This window comes from Rhinatrema bivittatum, chromosome 6 (assembly GCF_901001135.1).
Source record: "Rhinatrema bivittatum chromosome 6, aRhiBiv1.1, whole genome shotgun sequence".
Classification (NCBI taxonomy): Eukaryota; Metazoa; Chordata; class Amphibia; order Gymnophiona; family Rhinatrematidae; genus Rhinatrema; species Rhinatrema bivittatum.
The window spans coordinates 221,243,685-221,266,123 of NC_042620.1; the positions used below are offsets into that span (position 1 = coordinate 221,243,685).

Consider the following 22,439-nt stretch of genomic DNA (forward strand, 5'->3'; position numbering starts at 1 on the left):
CGTGCAGCTAGTCTGTAATTAACTGCTGACATTTACTTTATCTTCACTATTCTAATTAGCCTTTTTGCTCCTTTCAATTCAACTGCTACTGGATTAGTTTCACCAAACTTAGTATTCTAATATTACTCCCCTCACACTCATCTTTGAACATTATATGAAAATTTTTATGGGAAGCCAAATGCATGGTCTTCACATACAAATGCAAACACAATTTCTCTGCACTCACTCGTTGCTACTCTTCTCATGCTCTCTGTTCTTAATTATGCACTTTTCTCTGTATCCTCCACTCCAACAGGCCACTTCTTGTTTCCATGCTCTCATTCCTTGCATCTTCCTATGGAACACGCTACCATCCAATGTTCTCCCTGTTTAGACTAAAAATCCACCTACTGAAGCTGGTGGACCTTGATCCTTAACTGCTCTGACTTCTGCTTTATTCTTAAATATCACTGCTCATTAACTCTGTACCAAATATAATACCCATGTAATGTCTCTTTTGTATGAGAAACCCAGGGTAGGGTACCATACAAAAACAAAAAATAAATTAACGAGTGACTGGAAAATTCTTACGTAAATGTATCACTTCCTACAAAGAACACAGCTTTTTTTTCCCCAGACTAATGCAACTATTACAACTCTGCTCCTTCCCTTAAAGAAATGATTTCAGACCATACCAGGCAAACTGTCTGATTTGTTCATAATACATTCTTTAAGAAGTCAAACGTATTTATTACCAATCAATCAGATTTTGGTGATTTAATCTACTTTTTCCCCAAAGCAGCTCCAAGTCATCAAATTTTACATCATTTGCTTTCTTTGAAAGGATGACTACATGTGACAAAGTCTCATCAGTCTATATTTTGATTATGTTTGATTTACTCAGGTATAACTGCATTAGTGGTTGCCAGCATTTGTCTTCAGAGTAATTCTCCCAGCAGAAAGAACGATGAGCTTAGTCCATGATTTCATCATTATAGCCTCAATTTTTAGGGCAAGTGAAGGAGCTTGGTTCCACTCAAGTTGGCAGCAGCGATTAAGCACCTGCCATTTATCCAATGTGATCAAAGACAGGATATATTTGTATACTTATTTTAAATAATTGTTTGAAGGTGAAATCAGTCAAGTTAAAACCCATTTACAGTTAATGAAGTAAAAATATAAGGAAGGATTTATGAAATTTTGATTGCTATTGGAGTTCAGTTATATAATAATATATGCACTATGATTACCTAGATAACTATAAAGAAAGAGGTGGTCACTGAAAGACAGGCACTGTGCATCATTTTTAACAAATGTTTTCAAAAAAGTATATTAATATAAAAAAAAATGTAAAACTAACATTCAGCTCTCCAACTATATTTCATGGCATCTGTATTAATTTAAACATTCTTTCTCCATAAAAATAGGAAAGTAACTACATAATGTATTTAAAGTTTTAATACATGGATAGTATGTTAATGGAAGATTTCATTGTATAAAACAGTTTCCTCACTTGTCTCCTTGTATTTTTTCATTGAAAAGATTGCTAAATTTAACTGCAAAATACAAGGTAAATACATTACTTTTTTTTTTTTTTTAACTATTAAATGAGATTTGGCATAATGAATGTGATAAATATAGTTAACAGTTATTTATGATACCTTATTTATTTAAAAGATTTATAACCCATATCCTCCAAGGCTTGGAGTGGGGTACAATTCAACATACATAAATCCAAACAAGCATAAGAACATATAGAAAAAACAGACATGGGCCCAAATGCAACTTTTATGAGGGTACCCTAAAAAGGATATTATAGGATGGTATCATACAAGATGGTATCACACAATGGACTGCGATTATATCAATGCAGCACAAGATAAAGACTGAGATAAAATGATTTCAAGATTGCCAATAAACCTCTAGGATCAAACTGGATAGCTCAAAGGCTTCTCTGAATAATAACGTTTTTAAAGCCCTCCTAACACATGAGTATCTTTCAAAGTCCATGGCTGTTCAGGCAGCAAGTTCCAGAGCAACGGACCACAGACTGAGGACGTTCGCACACGTGTTTCAACCAAATGGGCAAGACACGGAGAAGGAACCTCTAGAAGGTCCTGATGAGTGGATCTCAAGGCCAAATTTCCTTCTTTGGAATAGAAATTTGGAATAGAAATTTGCATATGGTTATCACCTGGCACACATTCAAAATGCTGAATGTCAACCAAAGGCAAGGCAGCTTTAAACATGTCTGACAACACAATCTACTCTGATCTCTTAAAGGTACACTCCAGTTTTTGTGGACTAAAATTTGCAGGACTGTTAAGTAACAAGCATGCTCTATTAATGCAATGGGACTATTCTGTCTGATCCTTCAAAATGTTTCTTAAAAGCAGTATATTGCTTGTTCTGACCTACCTGAGATTTCAACTCAACTGAACTGTTTTCCTGTAGGAAATAAAAAGATAGGGTTCTAAGTGTCAAAAGTGTCAAGGACATAGGAAAAGTAAGATCGGGGGAGGGGGTGTCACTGGATGCTTTACTGTCTGTGGCAGATGATGATCTTACAAGACCAATTTCCCTATAGTAAATACGCTCTTTTATTGATCATATCTGTGGTAACAAAATAGAAAGGGTTCCAGCTAAAGAAGGAAAATGGCTCTCAAGCAGTCCAAGCAAGGATCCTTCAAGTCTATGGTAAACATTCTCAGAGGATATGGAATCTTCAACATAACATTAAATGGGAGAAAACGACAACATTAGCAGTGACATTACTTGAAATCATTCGTGGTGAACAATCATCACATAACCCAAAGCATAACAAATTAGAAACATAGAAACATGATGGCAGAAAAAGACCATATGGCCTATCTAGTCTGCCCAGCCATACCAATTGCTAAACTCTACAATCCCTCCTTCACACATTCCCTGTGCTTGCCTCATGCTTTCCTGAATTCAGAAACTTTTCTTGTCTCTACCACCTCCACTGGGAGGCTGTTCCATGCACCCACCACCCATTTTGTAAAGAAATATTTCTTTAGATTACTCCTGTCTACCCCATGAAGGCCCATCTATTTATTTAACAGCTTTTTTATACCGACATTAAAGTACATTATCATATCGGTTTACATAATAACAAAAGGAGGAAAGTACAAATAACAGGAGGTAGGGGGGTGGACAACCAATAGGAGGCTCAACAGCAGCGAAACCTCATAAGCAAAAGTAGGAAGGAAACGGGATAGAAGATAACAAAGTTAACTAATGTACAAATATATTATATTAAATATTACAAGGTTACTCTTTTTACAGGTTTACATGTGGTTCTAAAGGGATTACATGATTTACAGGGGGTTTTACAGAGATTACATAGGGTTTTAAAGGATGAATAGTTTTACAGGATTAAACAGTGAGGACTGCTAGAAGCTAGCAGTGGGGGGCAGAGCGACTGGGGTCTTAGCTATTAATCTGGGAAGGCCTGGTGAAAAAGCCAAGTCTTTAGTAATTTTCTGAATTTAAAAGGGTAGGGTTCCAGATGGAGATTCGGAGGTACAGCATTCCAGTGGGTAGGGCCAGCAATTGAGAGGGCACGGTCCCTTGTAGCTGAGAGTCGAGCTTTCTTAAGTAGGGGGACTTTTAATGTACATTTGAGGTTCGTTCTGGTGGGGCGGGAGGATTGTGTGAGTTGAAGAAGTTCATTGAGCCATGAGGACTTATGATTGTAGATAGCTTTGTGTATGATGGAAAGGGTTTTGAACAGGATGCGGGAGGGGATGGGGAGCCAGTGTAGGTCTTTGAAGATGGGGGTTATATGGTCTGATTTACGTGCGTTACTGATTATCCTTGCAGTGGCATTTTGAAGTATCTGGAGAGGTCTGATGGTGGAGTAGGGGAGGCCAAGGTACAAGGAGTTACAGTAATCCAATTTAGATATTAAGGTAGCTTGGATAACAGTTTTTAGATCATGAGTATGGAGTAGGGGCTTGAGCTTTTTTATGACCATGAGCTTATAAAAATCTCCTTTTATGACAGAGGTGATGTGGTTCTTAAGGCTCAGCTGTGGGTCAATTAGGATGCCTAAGTTCCATACAGAGGTTGAGAGGAGAAAGAGAGGGACAAAGAGTCAATAGGAGAGGTCAGCTTAAAGGTTTGGTGGTTATGGATGAGGAGGAGCTCAGTTTTAGCAGAGGTGAGGGCAAGTTGAAGGGAGGTGAGTAAGGAGTTAATAGAAGAGAGATATTTCTCCCAGAAACTTAGAGTGGCAGTTAGTGATTCAAGGAGAGGGATGATGATTTGGACATCATCTGCGTAGATGTAGAATTTAAGACCAAGATCAGATAGATGATGACAGAGGGGGAGGAGATATGTGTTAAAAAGAGTGGAGAAGAGGGAAGAGCCTTGAGGCACTCCTTGAGATAGGGTGAAACGAAAGGATTCTGAGGTACCAAGTTTTACAGAGAAACATCTGTTAGGTAGGATCTGAACCACAAGAAGGCCGAGCCAGAAATGCCGATGTCGGCAAGGCAGAAGATGAGAAGATCATGGCTTATCGTGTCAAAGGCTGTAGAGATGTCGAGGAAGGCGATGAGGCAGTTATGACCTTGGTCAAGGCCGGTGAGGAGGAAGTCCGTGAGGGAGAGTAGGAGGGTTTCGTTACTTAAATGTTTGCGAAAGCCGAACTGTGAGAAGTGGAGTATGTAATTATCGTCGAGGTATTCCATGAGCTGGGTGTTTACTACCTTCTCCATGATTTTTGAGATGAAAGGGAGATTGGAGATTGGACGATAGTTGGCTGGATCTTTGGGGTCAAGGGAAGGCTTCTTGAGGAGTGGTTTGACTACAGCGTGTTTAAGGGGATCGGGGATTGAGCCAGTGGACAGGGAACTGTTAATAATATCTGCTAGGGGTTAAGCAATGGTGTTGGGGATGGAGAGGAGGGTTTTGTAGGTATAGTATCTGAGGGGTGGGATGCAGGCTTAGATTTTTTGAGGATTGCCTCAATTTCCTTAGATGAGGTAAATTCAATGGAGTCGAGAGAACTTTTCAGGGAGGGGGAGTTGTGGTTGGGTTTGGGAGGGCGGGGCATGTTGGTAGTTGCAGGGGAGAACCTGAGGAGTATGTTAGCTATTTTGTTGTTGAAGAATCGAGCGAGTTCTTCGCATTTTGTGCTAGTTTCCTCCTCAGCAATGCTGTGGGTGGAGGGATTAGTAAGGGCTGCGACATAGGAGAAAAGGGCTTTGGGGTTGAAAGTGTATTGATGGATTTTGGAGGCGTAGTAGTCACGTTTGGTGTTTTGAATGGCAAGGCGGTATGAGTGTAGATAGGATTTGTAGGAAGTGGAGTGCTGTGGAATGGGAGCTTTACGCCACGCTCTTTCTTTGAGTCTAAGATTGTGTTTCATTTAGTGCAATTCCATTGTGCACCAGGGTTTGTTGTTGGAGGGAGGGGTGCGTTGCTTGCGGGTAATAAGGGGACATATCTTGTTAGCTATGTCTTGAGTGATGCTGACCCAGGAGGTGAGGGCAGAGTCTGGGGAGGAGCAGTCTAGGTTGTTCAGGGTGTCGGCGAGTGCTGTGGTGAGTTCCTCAGTTGTGCAGGTTTTGCGGTAGGAGTAGGAATTGCTGTTTTGTGAGTGGTTGCAGGAGTTAGAGGTGCTTAGGGTAAAGCGGGTCTCAATAAGTGCGTGGTCAGACCATGGTACAGGGGTACAAGTAGGGGGAGATGGGACCTGGATACAGGAGTTGGTGAAAATGAGGTCCAGGGTATGCCCCGCTTTGTGCGTGGGGGCTGAGATGATTTGGGTGAAGCCTAGGGCCTGTAGGGTGGAGAGGATGGTTTCGCAGGATGGTGAACGTGGAGTGGAGTCTACGTGAAGATTGAAGTCTCCCAGTAGTATGGCAGGTTTTTCAATATTTATATTGTTGGATATGAGTTCAATGATGGGGGAGGGGTTTTGTTCCAGGAGGGGCATAGACGAGACAGATTTGGAGATCATTAGATTTAAATAGCCCGACTTCCAGTTTTGGTGGGGGGTTGATGTTCATGGGCCTGAGATTGAGATTTTTCTTGGTGATAAGGATGCCACCACCTCTTTTTTCGGGTCTGGGAATGGAGAAAATATCATGGGAGACTGTGGGGAGCTGGTTCAGGATACCAGTGTCGGTGTCCTTGAGCCAGGTCTCAGTAACTGCACAGATTTCAGGTTTGTAGTCATGAATGAGGTCATCAAGGATATGGGTTTTTTTGGAGAGGGAGTGAGCATGGAATAATATGAGGGATAATGTGGTGAGGCCAAGAAGTTGTGTTAAAGGTGAGATAAGGATGGGGAGGAGGGATTTGTGCTGGGTTTGAGGGTTCACAGGGCGAAGAGGTGGTGGTCTGAAAGAGGAGGGGTATATACGGGGGATCGGGAATGAGGTGGGAGTGGAGTGGGAGTGGAGAGGCATGGTGGGAAAGGGTGATTAGAAAAAAAAAATCTCTGGGGGGGAGAGGCTGGCAGAGGAGGCTGACAGCGGAGTGTGAAAGGATAGGGGGAGAGTGGGTGGAGAGGGGAGAGGTGAGAAGAGGGTTGAAGATTCACTTGTAGAATTGGTACAGAGCAGTATGAAGAATCTGATGGAAATATTTTAGCGTAATAATGCCAGGTACAACGGACAATAAAGTTATACAGTGCAATAATAGAGTATTAGCGTGCAATGTTGACTTAATACATGGTAGTATTGAGTACAGGGCTGAGCAAAAAGTTGATAGCGGAAAGGGATCTAAAAATGCTTTAGCACACACAAGATCTTGCAGGGGAAACAAAACAGCTCAGGTAATATAGCAAAACAGAGCATATGGAGATTTTCAGCTAGGAGCGTTGGGAGGAAAATTGAAAAGAGGTATACAGGGAACGGTAGAATGAGTTTCAAGCAGGGAGGTCGGTTGGGATGCGTGGGAAGGGTAGAGGGGGAGAAAAAGGGGAGCACGAAGGGGGAGCATGAAGGGGCAGGCCCATTAGGTCGCGCTCCTTCGTGCACGCGGCGCCGCAGGTCTGGGCCCGATTTAAATGGCCTACCGTCCGTCCCTCGTCGATGGCGTCAGGACAGTGCTTGGCCTCCGATAGTTCTCCAGAGGGGCTTGGGGGCGCGGTCGCAGCGGTCCCCACGTGTCCTGGTGGTCGGCTGCAGGCCTGCTGGATTGGTCGGTCGGCGAGCGGGCCTGCTGAATCGGTCGGTCGGCGGTGAGGTGGATGGCTCCTTCCCCGGTGGGAATGCGCCGGCAGCGCAAGCCAGTAGTGAGGGGCGGCCACGGACAAAATAATCCTTAACTTTTTTTCACATCCCTCCAATTTTAAAGGTATCTGATGCAGCAGAAATCATTGAATCACAAAACATGTGTTGTCTTGATGTAAGGCTTGAATCTGGGAAGGCCCTCAGCATGAGAAGATAATTCTTTCTGTATTGGCTCTAGTCATACTGGGATCTGAAACAGCTGTTTGGAAAAGAACCTTTTGGGTTGCGCATGCATGTTATAAAATCCGGGGAGCCCCGATGGCTTTCCACGTTCCCTCCGCCCCCCCCCCCCCACATTCCTTCCGCCCCCCCTTCACCTTCCCCTCCCTTCTCCGCCCCCCCCCAGCCCCCCCCCCCCCATACCTTTATTTTACAAGTTGCGCCTGCCTCTGGGCAGGCGAGGGCTGTGCACACCGGCAAGTGCCGGCGCGCGATCCCCTGGCCTAGGGGCCCTATGGAGGCCTCTGGCCATGCCCCGCCCCTTTTTTCAAGCCCCGGAACAAACGTGAGTCCTGGGGCTTTGCGCACGTCATCAGGCCTATGCAAAATAGGCTCGGCGCGTGTAGGGCTTTTAAAATCTGCCCCAATATGAATTCTATATATTCAGGAAATTTCATAAATTCACTCATAATACCTAGAATCTTACTTGGAAAGATGTTCATTTGATTATGAAAATTATATGAGAATTGGTTTACTCATACTGAAACAGTTAAATGCGTTCATTAAAGGAAACAAAAAATGTCAAACAATACAATTCTTAAAGAAACAGTTGCACGTTATATTAAACTTTAATGCTGAGTTATTTAGCCCATAAATAAGGAATTTGTTCAGTTTTTGCTTTATTTTTTTCCTAGAAGTTTTATCAGTGTTTATTACAACTAGAACAAAGATTATATCTACATGGAAAAATAAGGAATCTTTTTTTTTTTCACTTATTTCTCCTATTTCTGTTCTTGCTGTAATAAACACTGAAATTCCTGGGGAAAAATAAAATACAACTGAAAAGAAATATTCTTACCCATAAAATATCCCAACACATTTTAAACTTTGCATGTTTTTATTTAAAATTACATATCAACCACCTCCCCTACACAATCGGGATGTCCAAAGCGAAGTACAATACAACATGCATAATAAAACTCAATCATACAATACCAAAACATGCAGTTAAAAAACCAGAACATGGAGCAGACAAGAACCCCCATCCTCCAGAACTTACAGCCGAAATATGCATCAAAATATTACTGGTTAAAAAGCCAGGCTTTAAGCTTCTTTCAGAAAGAAAGACAGTTTTGATCTAATCTAACCTCCAAAGGAAGTGGATTCCAGAGTGCTGGAGCTACTATAGGAAATGCTTTGGCTCTTAGCCTGACCCCTTTTACATGGCAGGAAAACAGGGTACTTCTTGGGGCTGGCCCAGTAGTTCGGCAGCAATGCTACACACGGCCAAGGGCAGTGCCTACTTTTGATTTCTGGGTCACATCTTCCACACCCCAAGCTGGCCGTTGCTGGGAATGCTGCAGAGGAAGCAGGCCCAGCCACAGCACAATGCTAACAGCTATTGGCCAGATTTCGGGCCTGTGGTTTCAGGGCTCTGGAAGGAGTCCTGCTGCGTTGGCCCCTAGTCAAGGACTGCCACAGCGATGACTGAACTAAGGGAGCAGAGAGAGAAAAGCAAAGGACAAAGTCCCCAAGAAGCTGTGAATGAAGGCTCATGACGTATGATTCCAGCCTGACTGAAGCCCAAAGGAGCAAGAAAAAAACAAACAAATCCTGCTGCCCCTCCCTCCCTTCCCCCCCCCCCCCCCAAAAAGAACAAGGTGGTTCCATTTTTTTCTAATTCTGCTTCTCACAAGGTTCAACCAATCCTAGGGGGAAAAAATGTAGATTTTCAATTGCTCTTGAGGGTGATCTGCTCGGGATAGGAGGGGGAGGCTGCATAGGGAGCAGGCCTGTGATAAAAGGAAACTTTGAGTAAGTCATCTATCACAGCAGCTCCTTTTTAAATCAGACCTTTATTTTTCTATAAAGAATCTTGTTTGCAACAAACTGAAGCTGTCTCCAAAAGTAGATCCTATACTGAATTTGTTAAACTAGTCAAAACCCTGCTATAACAAACTGACACTCGGCCCAGTTATTACAGACAGGGACTAGTGCACTGAAATGTGCAAATACAGTGTGGCTAGTGAAGTCTTATTACCTTGCTTTAATCTTATTAGGAGTTTTTGAAAGATGATGAAAGATATTACCCACAAATCTACTTACTTTCCATTCTAATAAATCTAGAAAACTTGCACATGAAGAAGGTTCTCCAGCATACAGTATTCATTGGTCTTATCTATGCTTGTCTCAAGATTTACATTTTAATAAGAAGCATAAATATCTTCTACAGGTTTTATCATAAGGGCTTAGTCTTTGGTTGATGGAAATGGATCTGCATTGGTCAAAAGTTATCACAGATATAACACAGTCTGGTGCATATGTTACCCTTAGCCTCTGATGAAAGATACCGCCAATCCAAACCATATGACAAGGTGTTCATGTGATACAAAGGAGACAAACAAGCAATGCTTATAGTAAAGTCACTCTGGATCCTCGAGTCCCGAACAAGAATCATAAGAAAGTCTTCAGTCCTGTCCCTTTCAGACAACTGCATACAGCAGCTGACCCATGAGACACCTCAGTTCTCTGCATTGCTCTCATCAGCCCTCGACAAATGTCATCATGATTACTGGTTCTTGTGAACGCATTTGGGGGATCTGTTCAGATCAAGGTCTTATTTTCTATAAGTGGCTACACTCCAGGTCCCATAGTGACCAAACTGAGGAAAACTCACATTTCTCTACATCATTACTACCATTTTTAAACAAAATACTATACTGCTGACATTTTAATCACAGCGCACAGAATATGCACAGCAAGCATTCAAAACATAATACTTTATGCACGTTATTCTGGAGTGCGACAATCTATGAAGGTCATTTTCAAAGGGATATGTGGGGGATGCACATGTAAAAACAAGCATTTGCTCGTGGATATGCTATTTTATAAACCTTGAAAGCAAACATGCATTTGCAGTATCGTGTGTAAACGTTAGGGGAAATAGGGGTAGTCTAGGGAGGGGTTTCAGAAGTATGGGTGCAAGGTTGCTAATTTGTAAGCGGTATACGTGCATACATTACCAAACTTGCCGGTTCACTTTTACACCTGCTAATTGCCTTGTGCAACTGAAACTGGACTTGTATGTTGTCTGCAGTTTTTAGGTGGGAGGTCTGGGTGAACTAGTGGGAGTTCAGTGTGAGGAGATCCACCATGTATACACACGAGTTAGATATGCATATAACGGAGGCAGTGCATGCAAATCTCTCTCATTCATATTCATGGTGGATTTCCTGAAAACCTGGCCTGTATGTGGCTCTTGAGGGCCAGAGTTGGCCACACATGGTCTAGGTGAACTGGTGGAAGTAATGGTGAACTAGTGACTTCACTTATATTCATAAGTGGCGTCTGTGCACACTTTATAAAATAGCCTCAGAGTTTAATCCTGTTACAATTATTATGCATGTAAAATATTCATGGGTATTTTTATAAAATGGGTAGAGAAAGAGTGCATGTTCCTACATTTCAGATATAGGCACGTACTTTCGGGGCAGAAATGCACAGTATTTTCTTATAAAAAGTGTTTCTTATAAAAAATGCTTCCATAAGTGCCACACCAGTTTATGCACGCAAATGGTATACCAGGATAGTTTTGAAATTTGAGCTCCCTGTGTTCAAGCATGGAATGTTTACTACCAGACCCACTCTGGAATATGCTAAATACAATGTAGGCATCCACATGTCTCCAATAGGAGAAAGCTTAATAATGGCAATTCCAAGCCTCCATACCATCAGATAATTGAGAAACAAATAAATCCGGCACAAGCAAACATAATAAAAATAAAGGCTTTTGACTCCCTTCCCAAAAAAAAAAAAAATTCCATCAAGCTTTTCTTACTTATTCCTGAGCAAATTGAAATTATTCAACTTATCTAATAGGTATGAATACTTGAACAACTTGACTGCCCAGCTGCAGTCCTTAGGTAATGCAGTTAAATAGTAATTATGAACTAGCAGCCCACAGCATAACTTTCATGAATATTAGTTGTATGAGACTGGATGGAATATACTGAGGAAAACAGAGCCTTACAACTTGGGAAACACGAGACCACACATCGGCAACTTTTTGTGAAAATATAAATGCACAAAGGGGAAAAAACTGTGCTTACAGGTGTCTTTCATGCAGGTCATGGTTGAGGAACACAACTCAATGACTGATACCGTTGGCTGCCCTGGCTCCATTGGCGGCATGGTCAAAATGGAAATCTACAAAGAAAACACAGGACAGCAGATAACTTAGCAGATCAGGTTAGCTGAACTATCAAGTTGTATCTGTCTTTCCATTTTCAAAACTAAGCCAATATGTTAATAAATTCTGTGTCCCGTCTGCCCATCTGTGTCTCTGTATGCATCTATCCGGCGTGCATGGTATGCGGATGGACACGTGCGTGCAGGCCAATGACGTAGCCAAGGACCCGGGGAGGAGAGAGAGAGGAGGAGGGAAGAAAAGAGAGAGGCACATTTAATTTGTGGAGTGATTTATTGAATTTAATGTACAACCTTTAAAATTATCTATGTATGGAGCTTGAACTTTTTCAATGCGTTTCTTTATACAAAAATTATTTGGGGTGAGGGGCAGGAATAATTTTCAATGCCATTCCCACAAGCAAAACAGACAAAAATAAGCCTTTGGGAAACATCCTACACCTTACATGGGGTAAAAGTCAATAACAGTGCCGCTAGGCACATTTTTTTTTTCCTGCAGTAGGAAGATGTGATCCTGGGGGCAAGGTGGGGACCGCGTGCATACTTTTGAAAACTGAAAAGCATGCACATATTCTGTGTCAGAAAAATTAGCCACACAAAATAGCAGCTAGATATTTGTGCTGGAAAGTTTCCAAAGGTAATTTTCCAAGTGAGAGCATGTACGCGCTTTCAGTTTGAAAATCACTGCAAAGTCTGTGGGTAAAAAGATGAAGCCAATCTGACAACCACTCCCAAAATGTATCTGTTGTCATGAATAGAAAAGCCATAGACATTTATTTCCATTCATTTCTATCACAGATTCCACATCAGCCATTTTATTTCCTTGAGGCAGATGATTCTGCATTATTGAGCCTCATTATTTCGGTGGTAAATCTGTAAGTCCATTTTCTTACCCCATGCTAACTTACAATAAATCCCAATTAAGCGGCTGATGAGTTTACGCTGATATAGTCATGTTTTAGAAGTGATAATTTCACTCCATTTAGGGTCATAGGGAGCTATGCTCTTTCACATTTCAAGTCACTTTACCTGTTTTGTTTTTTTTAAATAAGAATTTATGGTGAATTTTTATTGCCAGACTTATAATACTAACATGTCAGCTCCTTTGTAAATTCACATATAAGACTGGCAAGAACTGAGGAAGGGCATGTTTCCACACGGTGCCGACCAACGGGTCTCAAATTTGTTCTAGCAGGACCTGCTCAAAGGGTCACAGGAGTTCAAGTTCTCATTCCTTTTCAGTTCCCAGCCTAAAAGCTGAGATTGCCAAGTAGGGTACCCATTGTAATGGTGTTATTTATGATGCAGACACTTGTCCACCTAAAATGGAATCAGGCCAGCAATGGACTTTACATAAGCTATCAAGCGTAGAAATGGTAATAACTTTCTGCAACTGCTGAACTGGCTGAATATGAGTCAACAACCTAGAAATGAAATCCTCTCTATCCCTGTGCCAATGCACTGAGCCATCCAGTTCTCCAATTTCACCCCTTGCAATTTATTGTATTCTGTACTAGCCTAGTGACTTGCTATATTTTTGTTGTTAAATTCCCCAACTCGTAGCTAGTAAATTGCAGCTGGCGCTCCATGAAGTACTTTCAATAAATACATGGCACTGACATTTACCTGCTGATCAGAATCTGCCTTGAGTATGGATCGATCTGTAATGAGCACTGCTCTGGAAGTCTGCCTGCAATTATATACGGAAGTTATATAATTCCACAGATTAGGGAAAAGCTTTATAATCAAGGCATTTCAGAAAATATTTAAACAGTCAAGAAACAAATTCAGCAGGAACTACAGTATAATGTAACAACATGCAATCTTGCAGCGATGTCCTACAAAACTTAACATGGCAATTACAAAATGCAAAACACAAGAAAGCACAAAGCTTAATATAACAAATCATGTTATCACTTTTCCACTGTTCTCTTAACACTGATCTCTGTAGCCTCCTACATCCAAGTTACCCTACTCCCTGTTCCATGTAACTTTGCCTTCCTTTTTTCAAAGTTATGTTATTCCAGTTCCAGGTAAACCGATGTGATATGTTGTATGAATGTCGGCATAGAAAAGTTTTAAATAAATAAATAAATGTTATGCAAAACAGAGGCAACCAAGCCAGAACCTTTGCTAGACAATTTTTAAAATGACACCACCAGGACTAGCAATAGGTGAAAGGGGCAATTTTTGAAATCAAACATCTTGGTATACAAAAGTTAAATTGTGCATATAATTTCTTTTTACTAGATTTTTAATATTGCACTTTATCAATCTTTCTTTATACAAACTTACAGAAGGTGGCGGCTAGGTTAGCTTTAGAATGCTACTGGGCTCCCAGCAGCATGGGACAATCCTGATGCTTCAATTTGCAGCTGTATTGCTGCACCCAGAAAGAAGATGTAAAAATAATAATAATTACGGCACTGAAAACCTTTCATCCAATTAATTCTACACTGTTTACATTAGCTTCGCTTTTTGTGCTTACTCTGAAAATAAAAGAAACTTCCCATTTTATACCTTTGGAGTAGAGGCTGGTCTAGGAGTCAGGGGAACAAACAAAGCCAGAGACGCTAGGGTTCAAATCCAGCTTCTTTCCCCATACTCCTTGCGACCTTGAGCAAGTCACTTTTCCCTCCAACACAGGGGTAGATGTAATAACGCCTGTGTTAAGACCGTGCACTGAAATTCAGTGCATATTTCTTAACAGGCACTAAAAAAAACGTAACTCCCAATGCAGTAAGCAAATGGTGGTTAAAAGTGTGCGCAAACACAACAATGTGTGCACCAATTGGAGTTAAAATGTGTGCTCAGCACAGGCTGATTGCACATTCTAACTCGGGTGGTGGGGGGGAGTCACTCAGACATGATTTATGCACACACACAAGTCATGTTTTGTGAGCATAAGAGGCTTGTGCATACAAAACTGATTTATGATTTATATGCACAAAAATGCTTTCGGCGCAGAAAGCATTTTTTGTGCCTATAAATTGTATTTATGTGCAGAAAACATGCCGTGTGTGCACAAAGCATGTTTTCTGCACGTAACTCCCAATTTCAGGTCTTAGCATCAGAACTCTTGCTTTGGCCCAGAGACAGATACTAGTGTCAGAAAATTAACCCCGCCTCTGACCAGGAGAAAAATTTCCAGTGCTAAAAAAAACCTGAGTTAAGCCAGCGCATCTCTCTCCATGGGAGGGGTGGAGGGAGGAGGTAATTGTTAAGGCCTTAATTCGGATGGAATTTTCATGCCCGGGCGCTAAGCAGTGCATGCAGTTTTACGGACAAAATCCTTTGCTGCATAGGGAGTACAGCGTGCGCACAAAAAAAAAAAGTGTGCACACAACTAGAGGTAAAACTGTGCACTCTGAAAAGCACCCCAATACACTGGGCCCTTAGATTATAAACCCTGTCTGGGGCAGGGACCTTCCTACTGTACCTGAATTGTAACTCAGCTTAAGCACTGGTTTGGCAAGATGAGTAATTAAATCCAAAATCCAAACCTCTTTTTGCAGCTCCCGTCATACTTTCATTTCTCTCTTGATGCAATACCACAGGCACGCACCCATCCCGCTAACCCAACTCGTGGGGAACAGCAACCCAGCCTCTGCGCTTCAATCTGCTTATGACTGCATTTGCACCACTGCTGCAAACAAGAGCCAGCCATTCCCGTTTTACTGACTTTGCACATGTTCCTTCAAAGTGAATGCAGAATGGCTCCTAGGATCGCTCAGCATCTGTTCTAATGTACCTACATTATGCTACATAAAGGTTTCCTATGCTGGATCACTATGACATTCATTACTGTTAACTATCCAAACGTTATCGTGCCTTAAAAACCGGGATGCAGCGCATACATATACTTAAACTAATGATCATGCGATTAGTAGATACTTCATTAATTGAAAGGGGACACAATTTCCAGCAGGGTCAGACAGCAAAGACAATTCAAAGAAAACTGTATCAGAATTAGCCAGCCTTAAAGGGCTGCTGATGCAGGGCTTGGGTCTTTAACATTCAGACACTTAAAACTGATCACAGAGCTTGTGAAAATGACTTCAGTGCAGTTCAGCAACCCTATGACAGATGAAGGGCTGGTTCTTTAAGGCAGCTATGCATCCTATTCACACTATGTCAAACCTGAGCAAGCAAGGGTTATGTAAGCCAGTTCCTTCATTCCCTGGTCTCAGAATTAGCAAAGAAAATTTCAAACATGACTACCAGAGCACATTGCAGATATTTTCTAATTTGCAGCTAAACTTCTCCTCTGTAAAAGCACAGTAGCTCTTCCTGGCTGGCTCTGTTTTTTCTATTTGTGGTATAGCAACATAATAAATACCACTATTTCCACATTTGGTACTGCAGAGGGGACAGTGCAAGGTTGCCTTTCCGCAGATGATACTAAAATCTGCAACAGTGTGGTGGCTGCTGATGGAGACGAAAAAATGAGGCATGACCTGAGAAAGCTTGAGGCGTGGTCACATGCTTGGCAGTGAAGATTCAACATAAAGAATGTACAGTCGGCATGCAGAAATACAACTCAGCAAGACACGATAGGGGGTGTGTACCAAACAGGAGAGAGATCTCAAGGGTGACAAGGCACCGGAGCAGAGAATTGCTAGGATGCATAGGGAGAGAAATAACTAGTAGGAAAAGAGGCGATAATGACTCTGTACAAGCCACTGATGAGATTGTATCTGGAGGCTGTCAACTCCAAAAGCATATAGAAAGAGCACAGGAAAGTCCAGAGAAGGGCAACCAAAATGGTGCAGTCTCTAAACCAAAAATCCTATGAGATAAGAATTAAGAGTCCTAAATATGTATATAGAGGAGGAGGGGGGGTGGGGGGATATATAAGAGAGATTCAAATACCTCAAAGGTATAAATAATGCACATAAAGTAAATATTTCTCAGTGGAAAGGAAGTCAGAGAACAGGAGGTCACGATACGATACTCAACATGAGCAGAGTATAGCAGCATTAGAAAATATTTCTTCATCTAAAAGGACTGTGGATGCATGGACGGTCTTCCCAGTGGAGGCAAATACAGCAGTAGAAAGCATGCTAGAAAGCTTAGGATCAGTACAGAGGATCCCCAGTTGCAAAGAAGTGAAGGGAAAGGCAGAAATTAGTTGAGGTTTACAACAGCGATGCCCAACCTTTTGTGTGTCGTGGCACACCCGGCACAGGGTTCACTTCATCGGGGCACACCATCACCATCATCATCTTCTCTTCCTTCTTTACTCACTTCTGGCAGCATCAGGTTCCCTCTCCCTTTATCACCTGGTATTATCATGCTCCCTTGGCACCATCACCTTCTCTTCCATCCATCCCCCTGGTATCATCACCACCTTATCTTCCCCCCCCCTACACCGTCATCACCACCTTCTTCCTTTTCTTCTCACCCCCTGGTATCATTACCACCTTTCTTTCTCTCTCCCTATCCCTCCACTCTTCTGGCATTCACCACTACCACTTTCCTTCTCCCTCCACTCATGACACCATCAGCACCTTCTCTCTCTCTCTCCAGCCTTCTGGTTGGGAAGCACTGGTCTATGGTACTGAAAGACAAAGGAAAGTGGGCATACTAGATGAGCCCCTCTATTCTTCTCTGCTATCATACTCCCCCCATTTCTATTACAGACAGGATAGAATAGATGCACCATGCGACAACAGAAATAGAAGCATGGAGTCTCCAGACTTTAGCAGGGCTGAGCACTACTGCTAAAAAGAAATAAATAAATAACGAAGGAAAAAAATTTAAGAGAAGAAATAAAAACCACTTCTGGAGGTGAGAAAGGACATCAAATGTTAGGCCAGGTCTCTCTAGAAGGCACTACCAATTTGAAGTTCGATTAAGGTATTATTGGAATTAGTTTTATTTAACCTGAGTAAAGAAAATATTTTGGTTCTTTGTACAGCAAACTACCAGAGTGTAAAATAATAGAAAAGTAAAATTGAGTAAGCTACAGTTTTCTTTCATTTCACGCTTAACCTATCAGTGCTTTAGTTTAGGCCAATAAAGAACAAGTGAGGGTTATATATCTGTCTTTTATATCTTTTTAAAGATGTTTTGTGTTTTTTTACTTATTCTATGTCTACTTTAAATGATATATATGCTACATTGTAACCCGCCCCGAACCTGGGAGGAGTGGGATATAAATACGTTTAAATAAAAAAAAATAAAATATAGTCCCAGTTTATGAAACAGGAATTATGTAATTCTAATTTACTTCTTTTTAAACAATACTTTTCAATTTGTTCCATTCTGCGATCTTATCAGTCAAATAAAATGAGATACTCTATTATGTTATATATCTACTTTAATAGAAATCTACGTGTGCTGCTATAATCCATAGGCGAGAGGTTGCACACATTATACAGTACTAATGAAAACACACCTATGGATTATAAACTTTTTAAACTTAGTTACATTCATTGCCAGCAGAATCATGACATACAGTATAATAAAAAATTTAAAACTTCTGTACCACCACTTACCGATAGCACACATTTTTACAAGTTTCCTCCGAAAGATAACTGTCCTCCACGATGAAATAACTGCAGCTTATTCTCTGACCTCGAGAATCTATGACTGCTTTGCATCTGTACCAAACACATTAGAAAATAAAAGCAATTCACTTAGCAGCACTGCAGGGCTATTAAACTATCTTCAGGATCACAGATTCAAAAATAAGAAACAGAGTCAATGAACTCAGTTCAGTTTCTAAAAACTGCATCCATTTTCGTATCTAAAACATTAAGGACTGATGGCCATCAGAGACGGTTATACCATCTGAAGGAAGGATTAGGGAGAAGTCACTGTGTGATGATATACTTCATGTATTTTTCAAATGCTGAAACTTAAGTTTTCTTTTCAAAATGCAGTTTTCTTCCCTTATAGCAGTAAGGTTTGTCTATGTACTCTCAGCAAAGTTACATTTTGCTAAGAGCACTATGCTTTAAGCCAGACTTTCCCAAACCTGTCCGCAATGAATATGCATGAGATGGATTTGCATATACTGGGTCTCTATGGTATGCAAATGTATCTCATGCAAATTCAATGTGGATATCCTGAAAACCTGACTGGCTGAGAGTCCAAGGACAAGTTTGGGAACCACTGCTTTAAGTAATACATAATAGAGCATCTTCCTGTTAGTAAACAAACATATTTAAACATGCTGCTGCTGTTGCCTTTCACATACAACATAATATTTAACAGATGAGTGGCTGCAGTCCTAAAGGTGATACAATGGGTGTGGGTTCTATGTGAGAATTTTATCTACCGTATTTTGTATAAATACTTTGTCCTTGAGCAAGGAGGTGCAAATGGCCACATCTGGAGGTGAGCTCTTCCTCCTAGATTATAGACAGAGGTCCAGTCCGAAGCACTTGATAATGACCTCCTGAGCCTGTGGAGGATATTCACACTAGGCTGACTCTGGTGCTGACATTGGCACTGTTAGAAAATGAGTTAGACAGGCGGATTGCTGAATATTGTCTCTGTCATATCAGGCATATCACAGTGACAATCAGGATTGGTGAAATGTCTCTCAACACCAGCTTCAAGGAGCTAAATTCTAGTTCACCAGCAAGGAAGGCTCATAGCCTAACCTGGGCATGAACTGCACTGGATGACATCTTTGCATAGCTGTCACAGTCGGCATTATCATGACCTTGCTCCAAACATTTGAAGTAAATCTTCCGATGGCTGGTTAAGGACATCTTCTGTTCGTATTTCGAAGAGAACTTGAAGGCACCGAGGCAAAAATCAAAGAAATTTTCCTCTTAAGAGAGGATGGTCCAAAGAAATGAAAGACTGGCCAGGAAGCCTGCTGATGAGGCCACACTGAAGAAAGCCATAGGTCAGCTCGTCAGGAATGATAAACAAAACATAAAACTCCCAAAGCGCAAAAAATAAAAACCACTAACTCGAGCAATTTAGGGGGATTCTGGCAGAAAACCTAAGCAAAGAAGAAAAATATATTCTAAATTCTGCAGGGCCAGAAAAGAGGAAAAGCATATCCAACTATCTTGGCTTGCAAAAAATGAACTGAGAGGGAGACATGAGCAGGGGGCGGGAGGGGAGTTGCTGCAGGGTGCATGGGCTGTAAAAGGCTTTTGCCTTTCCAGAAAGCTCTGGAACACTCCCATCTGTTTGGCACCAAGCATGGTCATGTGACCTGCTTGTCTTTAAGGCACATACTTCCCATATACACAAATTAATTTTGTGTTTGAAGAAAATAAATATTTTTCTATGTTGTATTATTTTCTCTGGATTTGCAGTTACAAAACTAGCCAAAAGTGACACCAAATATACAGTTTATTCCAGTCACAATACTCTCAAATAAACATTTTTCCAATAGGTCTGTCTCTGTTTTTCTTTAACCACTTAAAAGTATTTTCTTGCCTCTTTAATTCATTCTTTTTTTCATTCAATTTTTTTCATTATATCATTTTATAGGGAAAACTACATAAGGTTTCCCTAATAACTTAGAGACCTCACTCAACTTCATTTCATGTTCTCCCATTCTACCTTATTTGATTTCTCTGACCTGTGGGCATCTTACCTTCCCTCCATCTGACCTAGTGCTCCTCTTTCCTTCCGAAAAGCCATAGTACAGTGCTAGTCCTATTCTGCAAACAGCAACTTGGGCTGCATCAAAGAGGTCCTAATTCATCTTCAGGAGCAAGCGGGATGGACTCCAACTTCTGCATACCACAGAAGAGAAGGACAAGCTCAGACACCTACTTTTGTTTTTGCAGTCAATGTTAGCTGCTCAAATGACTCCTCTTCAGCAGTACGGATTTAGGCTTGTGCTGCCCCCTAGGCACTATTGGTGCTGCCGTGCACCCCCCCCCCCCCCAAATGACAAAAGAGCAGAAGGTCTAAGGCATAACCTTCTTTGCTCCAGGCTCACCTCAAGTCTCTGAATGACAGAAAGATTGGGGCTGGATTAGGGAGCAGATGCCTTTTCTTTGCTCCCTGTATGCTCTGGCATCATCCCTCTCTTCCTATTCCCTGAACAGGACAGGGGAGGAGGGCCAGGGCTGGAATAAAGAGGAGCAGTTTCTCTTTGCTCTGTCATTTCCAGCCTCACCCCCTCCCATCCTGTTCTCTGCACTGGGAGGGGGTGAGGCTGCCCTAGGCACAGGCCTGATGTCTTTATTGGTAAATCCAGGCCTGTTCTTCAGTATCCTGAAAGATGAGCTCCATTAGCTGCTCAGCTCCTCTTTTGTTTTAGCAGCTGGAGAGATGGGATTTGACTGCTCTAGCTAGTCTTTCTACTTCCGAAAGCCACCATCGCAAGATGCCCTCACTGCTCACTGGCAAAAGAGGGAGACTATCCTTAAATATTTTTGGTGCAATCCAACCAACAGGGAGGAGCAGCAGAATAAAATATATAAAAACAAACTAAAAGCAAAAGACAAAATTATTTTTTGCAGCTTGGGGAAGGGAAAATATTTCACAGAAAAAAAAAAAAACCGCACAAGCAAACTCTCCTACAAAAATCATTGTGAAACTTTTGCCTAATTCTTGCATCCAGTCATTAGGAACAAAACTCACTGTGCTTTTCCCACACTCTTTTGTTTAAACAATTTTTCTGTAAATTTTTCTTTCCTTTTGGAAGCTGCATAAAATGAAAGCCTTGGCAAAGAGATGCACCATTTTAAAATCATGCACATTAACTTACTGGCTTTTTATGGCCCCAATTTTGCTATATTTAAAATGTGACCCTAAAATTGTGTGTTAATGTAACCCCTGATATTTACTATAATGCTTTAATGGATATTCTCTTCATAATGTTTCAAATAAACATTTTTAAATGTCACTAAAATAATCACATTAATACAAAATCGATAAACAAGTGAACTATAAATATAAGTAGCCTTTAATTGTAACCTTTTTATGCGGTTGGCAAATATTTTTCTTTCAAATATTTTGGCAGAAGCATGGACTGTATTAAAAAAAAAAAAAAAAAAAAGAAAAGAAACTTAGGATTCTCTCCCAGTTCTATATCTGGTAAAATACATGTGGTTATGCATTCAGGGAATAATTTTTAATAGCATGCATTGTTGCAAAGTATGCACACACTTTAGCATGCGCAGACCTCACAGGTAATGTTCCCTACAATGTGTGCATGCACAAGAGGCCACCTACGGCAACTGGGTGCACATGAGTTTGATGACCTAAATGCACCCCTCCACCTAAAATACCTCTTTTAATCCGGCTAAGAAGTGCAAGCATTGAGATGGTCCAGGCATACATTTGGCTGCTGCAAGAGACAATTTTCAGCCGCAGCACTCCATCTGGGTGAATGCTTTTGAAAACTGTCCTCTGTAAAATATTTTTCAAATAGTGTAAAGAAGACTGCTACTTTTACAATCAGTTCCTAGTTTCAAAGCTTATCATGAGACGATGATATTTTTCTAAGTGTTGCTTCCACCAAACACTTATGCACAGACATCACCAGGTCTCTTATCTGCTCTGTGTTGAGACAATGAATCAAAAAGAACCCGCCATTGACCTTCTTTCAATGTGTCTAGATAAAAGGATGAAAAGTAGAATCCATCTCCTTGCTGTGCTACAAGTTATAAATGTACTTTATAGGACTCATTACCAAAACTAATGGACTAAGGTTGACATCCATGAAATGGACTTACCAGCACTGACAAAGCCAGTGTGCAATATTTCAGCAAAGATATGTAAATTGTTATGTATTTGCTGTATCTTTCTATTATGAAAATATTAAATTTACACATCTCATTCTTTTCCTGTTTGGGGAGGAGGAGGGAAGCATGGCCAGTCAGATTTTAATTTATT

The 22,439-nt window shown here is 41.2% G+C and overlaps 1 protein-coding gene across 1 annotated transcript in view; it reads right to left on the reverse strand.

Annotated features, from left to right (window-relative positions):
• Positions 1-22,439, reverse strand: part of CHM (CHM Rab escort protein) — a 343,986-nt gene that overhangs the window by 161,370 nt on the left and 160,177 nt on the right. The window contains exons 10-12 of the mRNA XM_029606587.1: positions 18,116-18,220; positions 13,242-13,305; positions 11,519-11,615 (exon numbers count right to left, since the gene is read on the reverse strand). Coding sequence (XP_029462447.1) covers positions 11,519-11,615; positions 13,242-13,305; positions 18,116-18,220 — 266 coding nt within the window. The remainder of the gene's footprint in view (positions 1-11,518; positions 11,616-13,241; positions 13,306-18,115; positions 18,221-22,439) is intronic.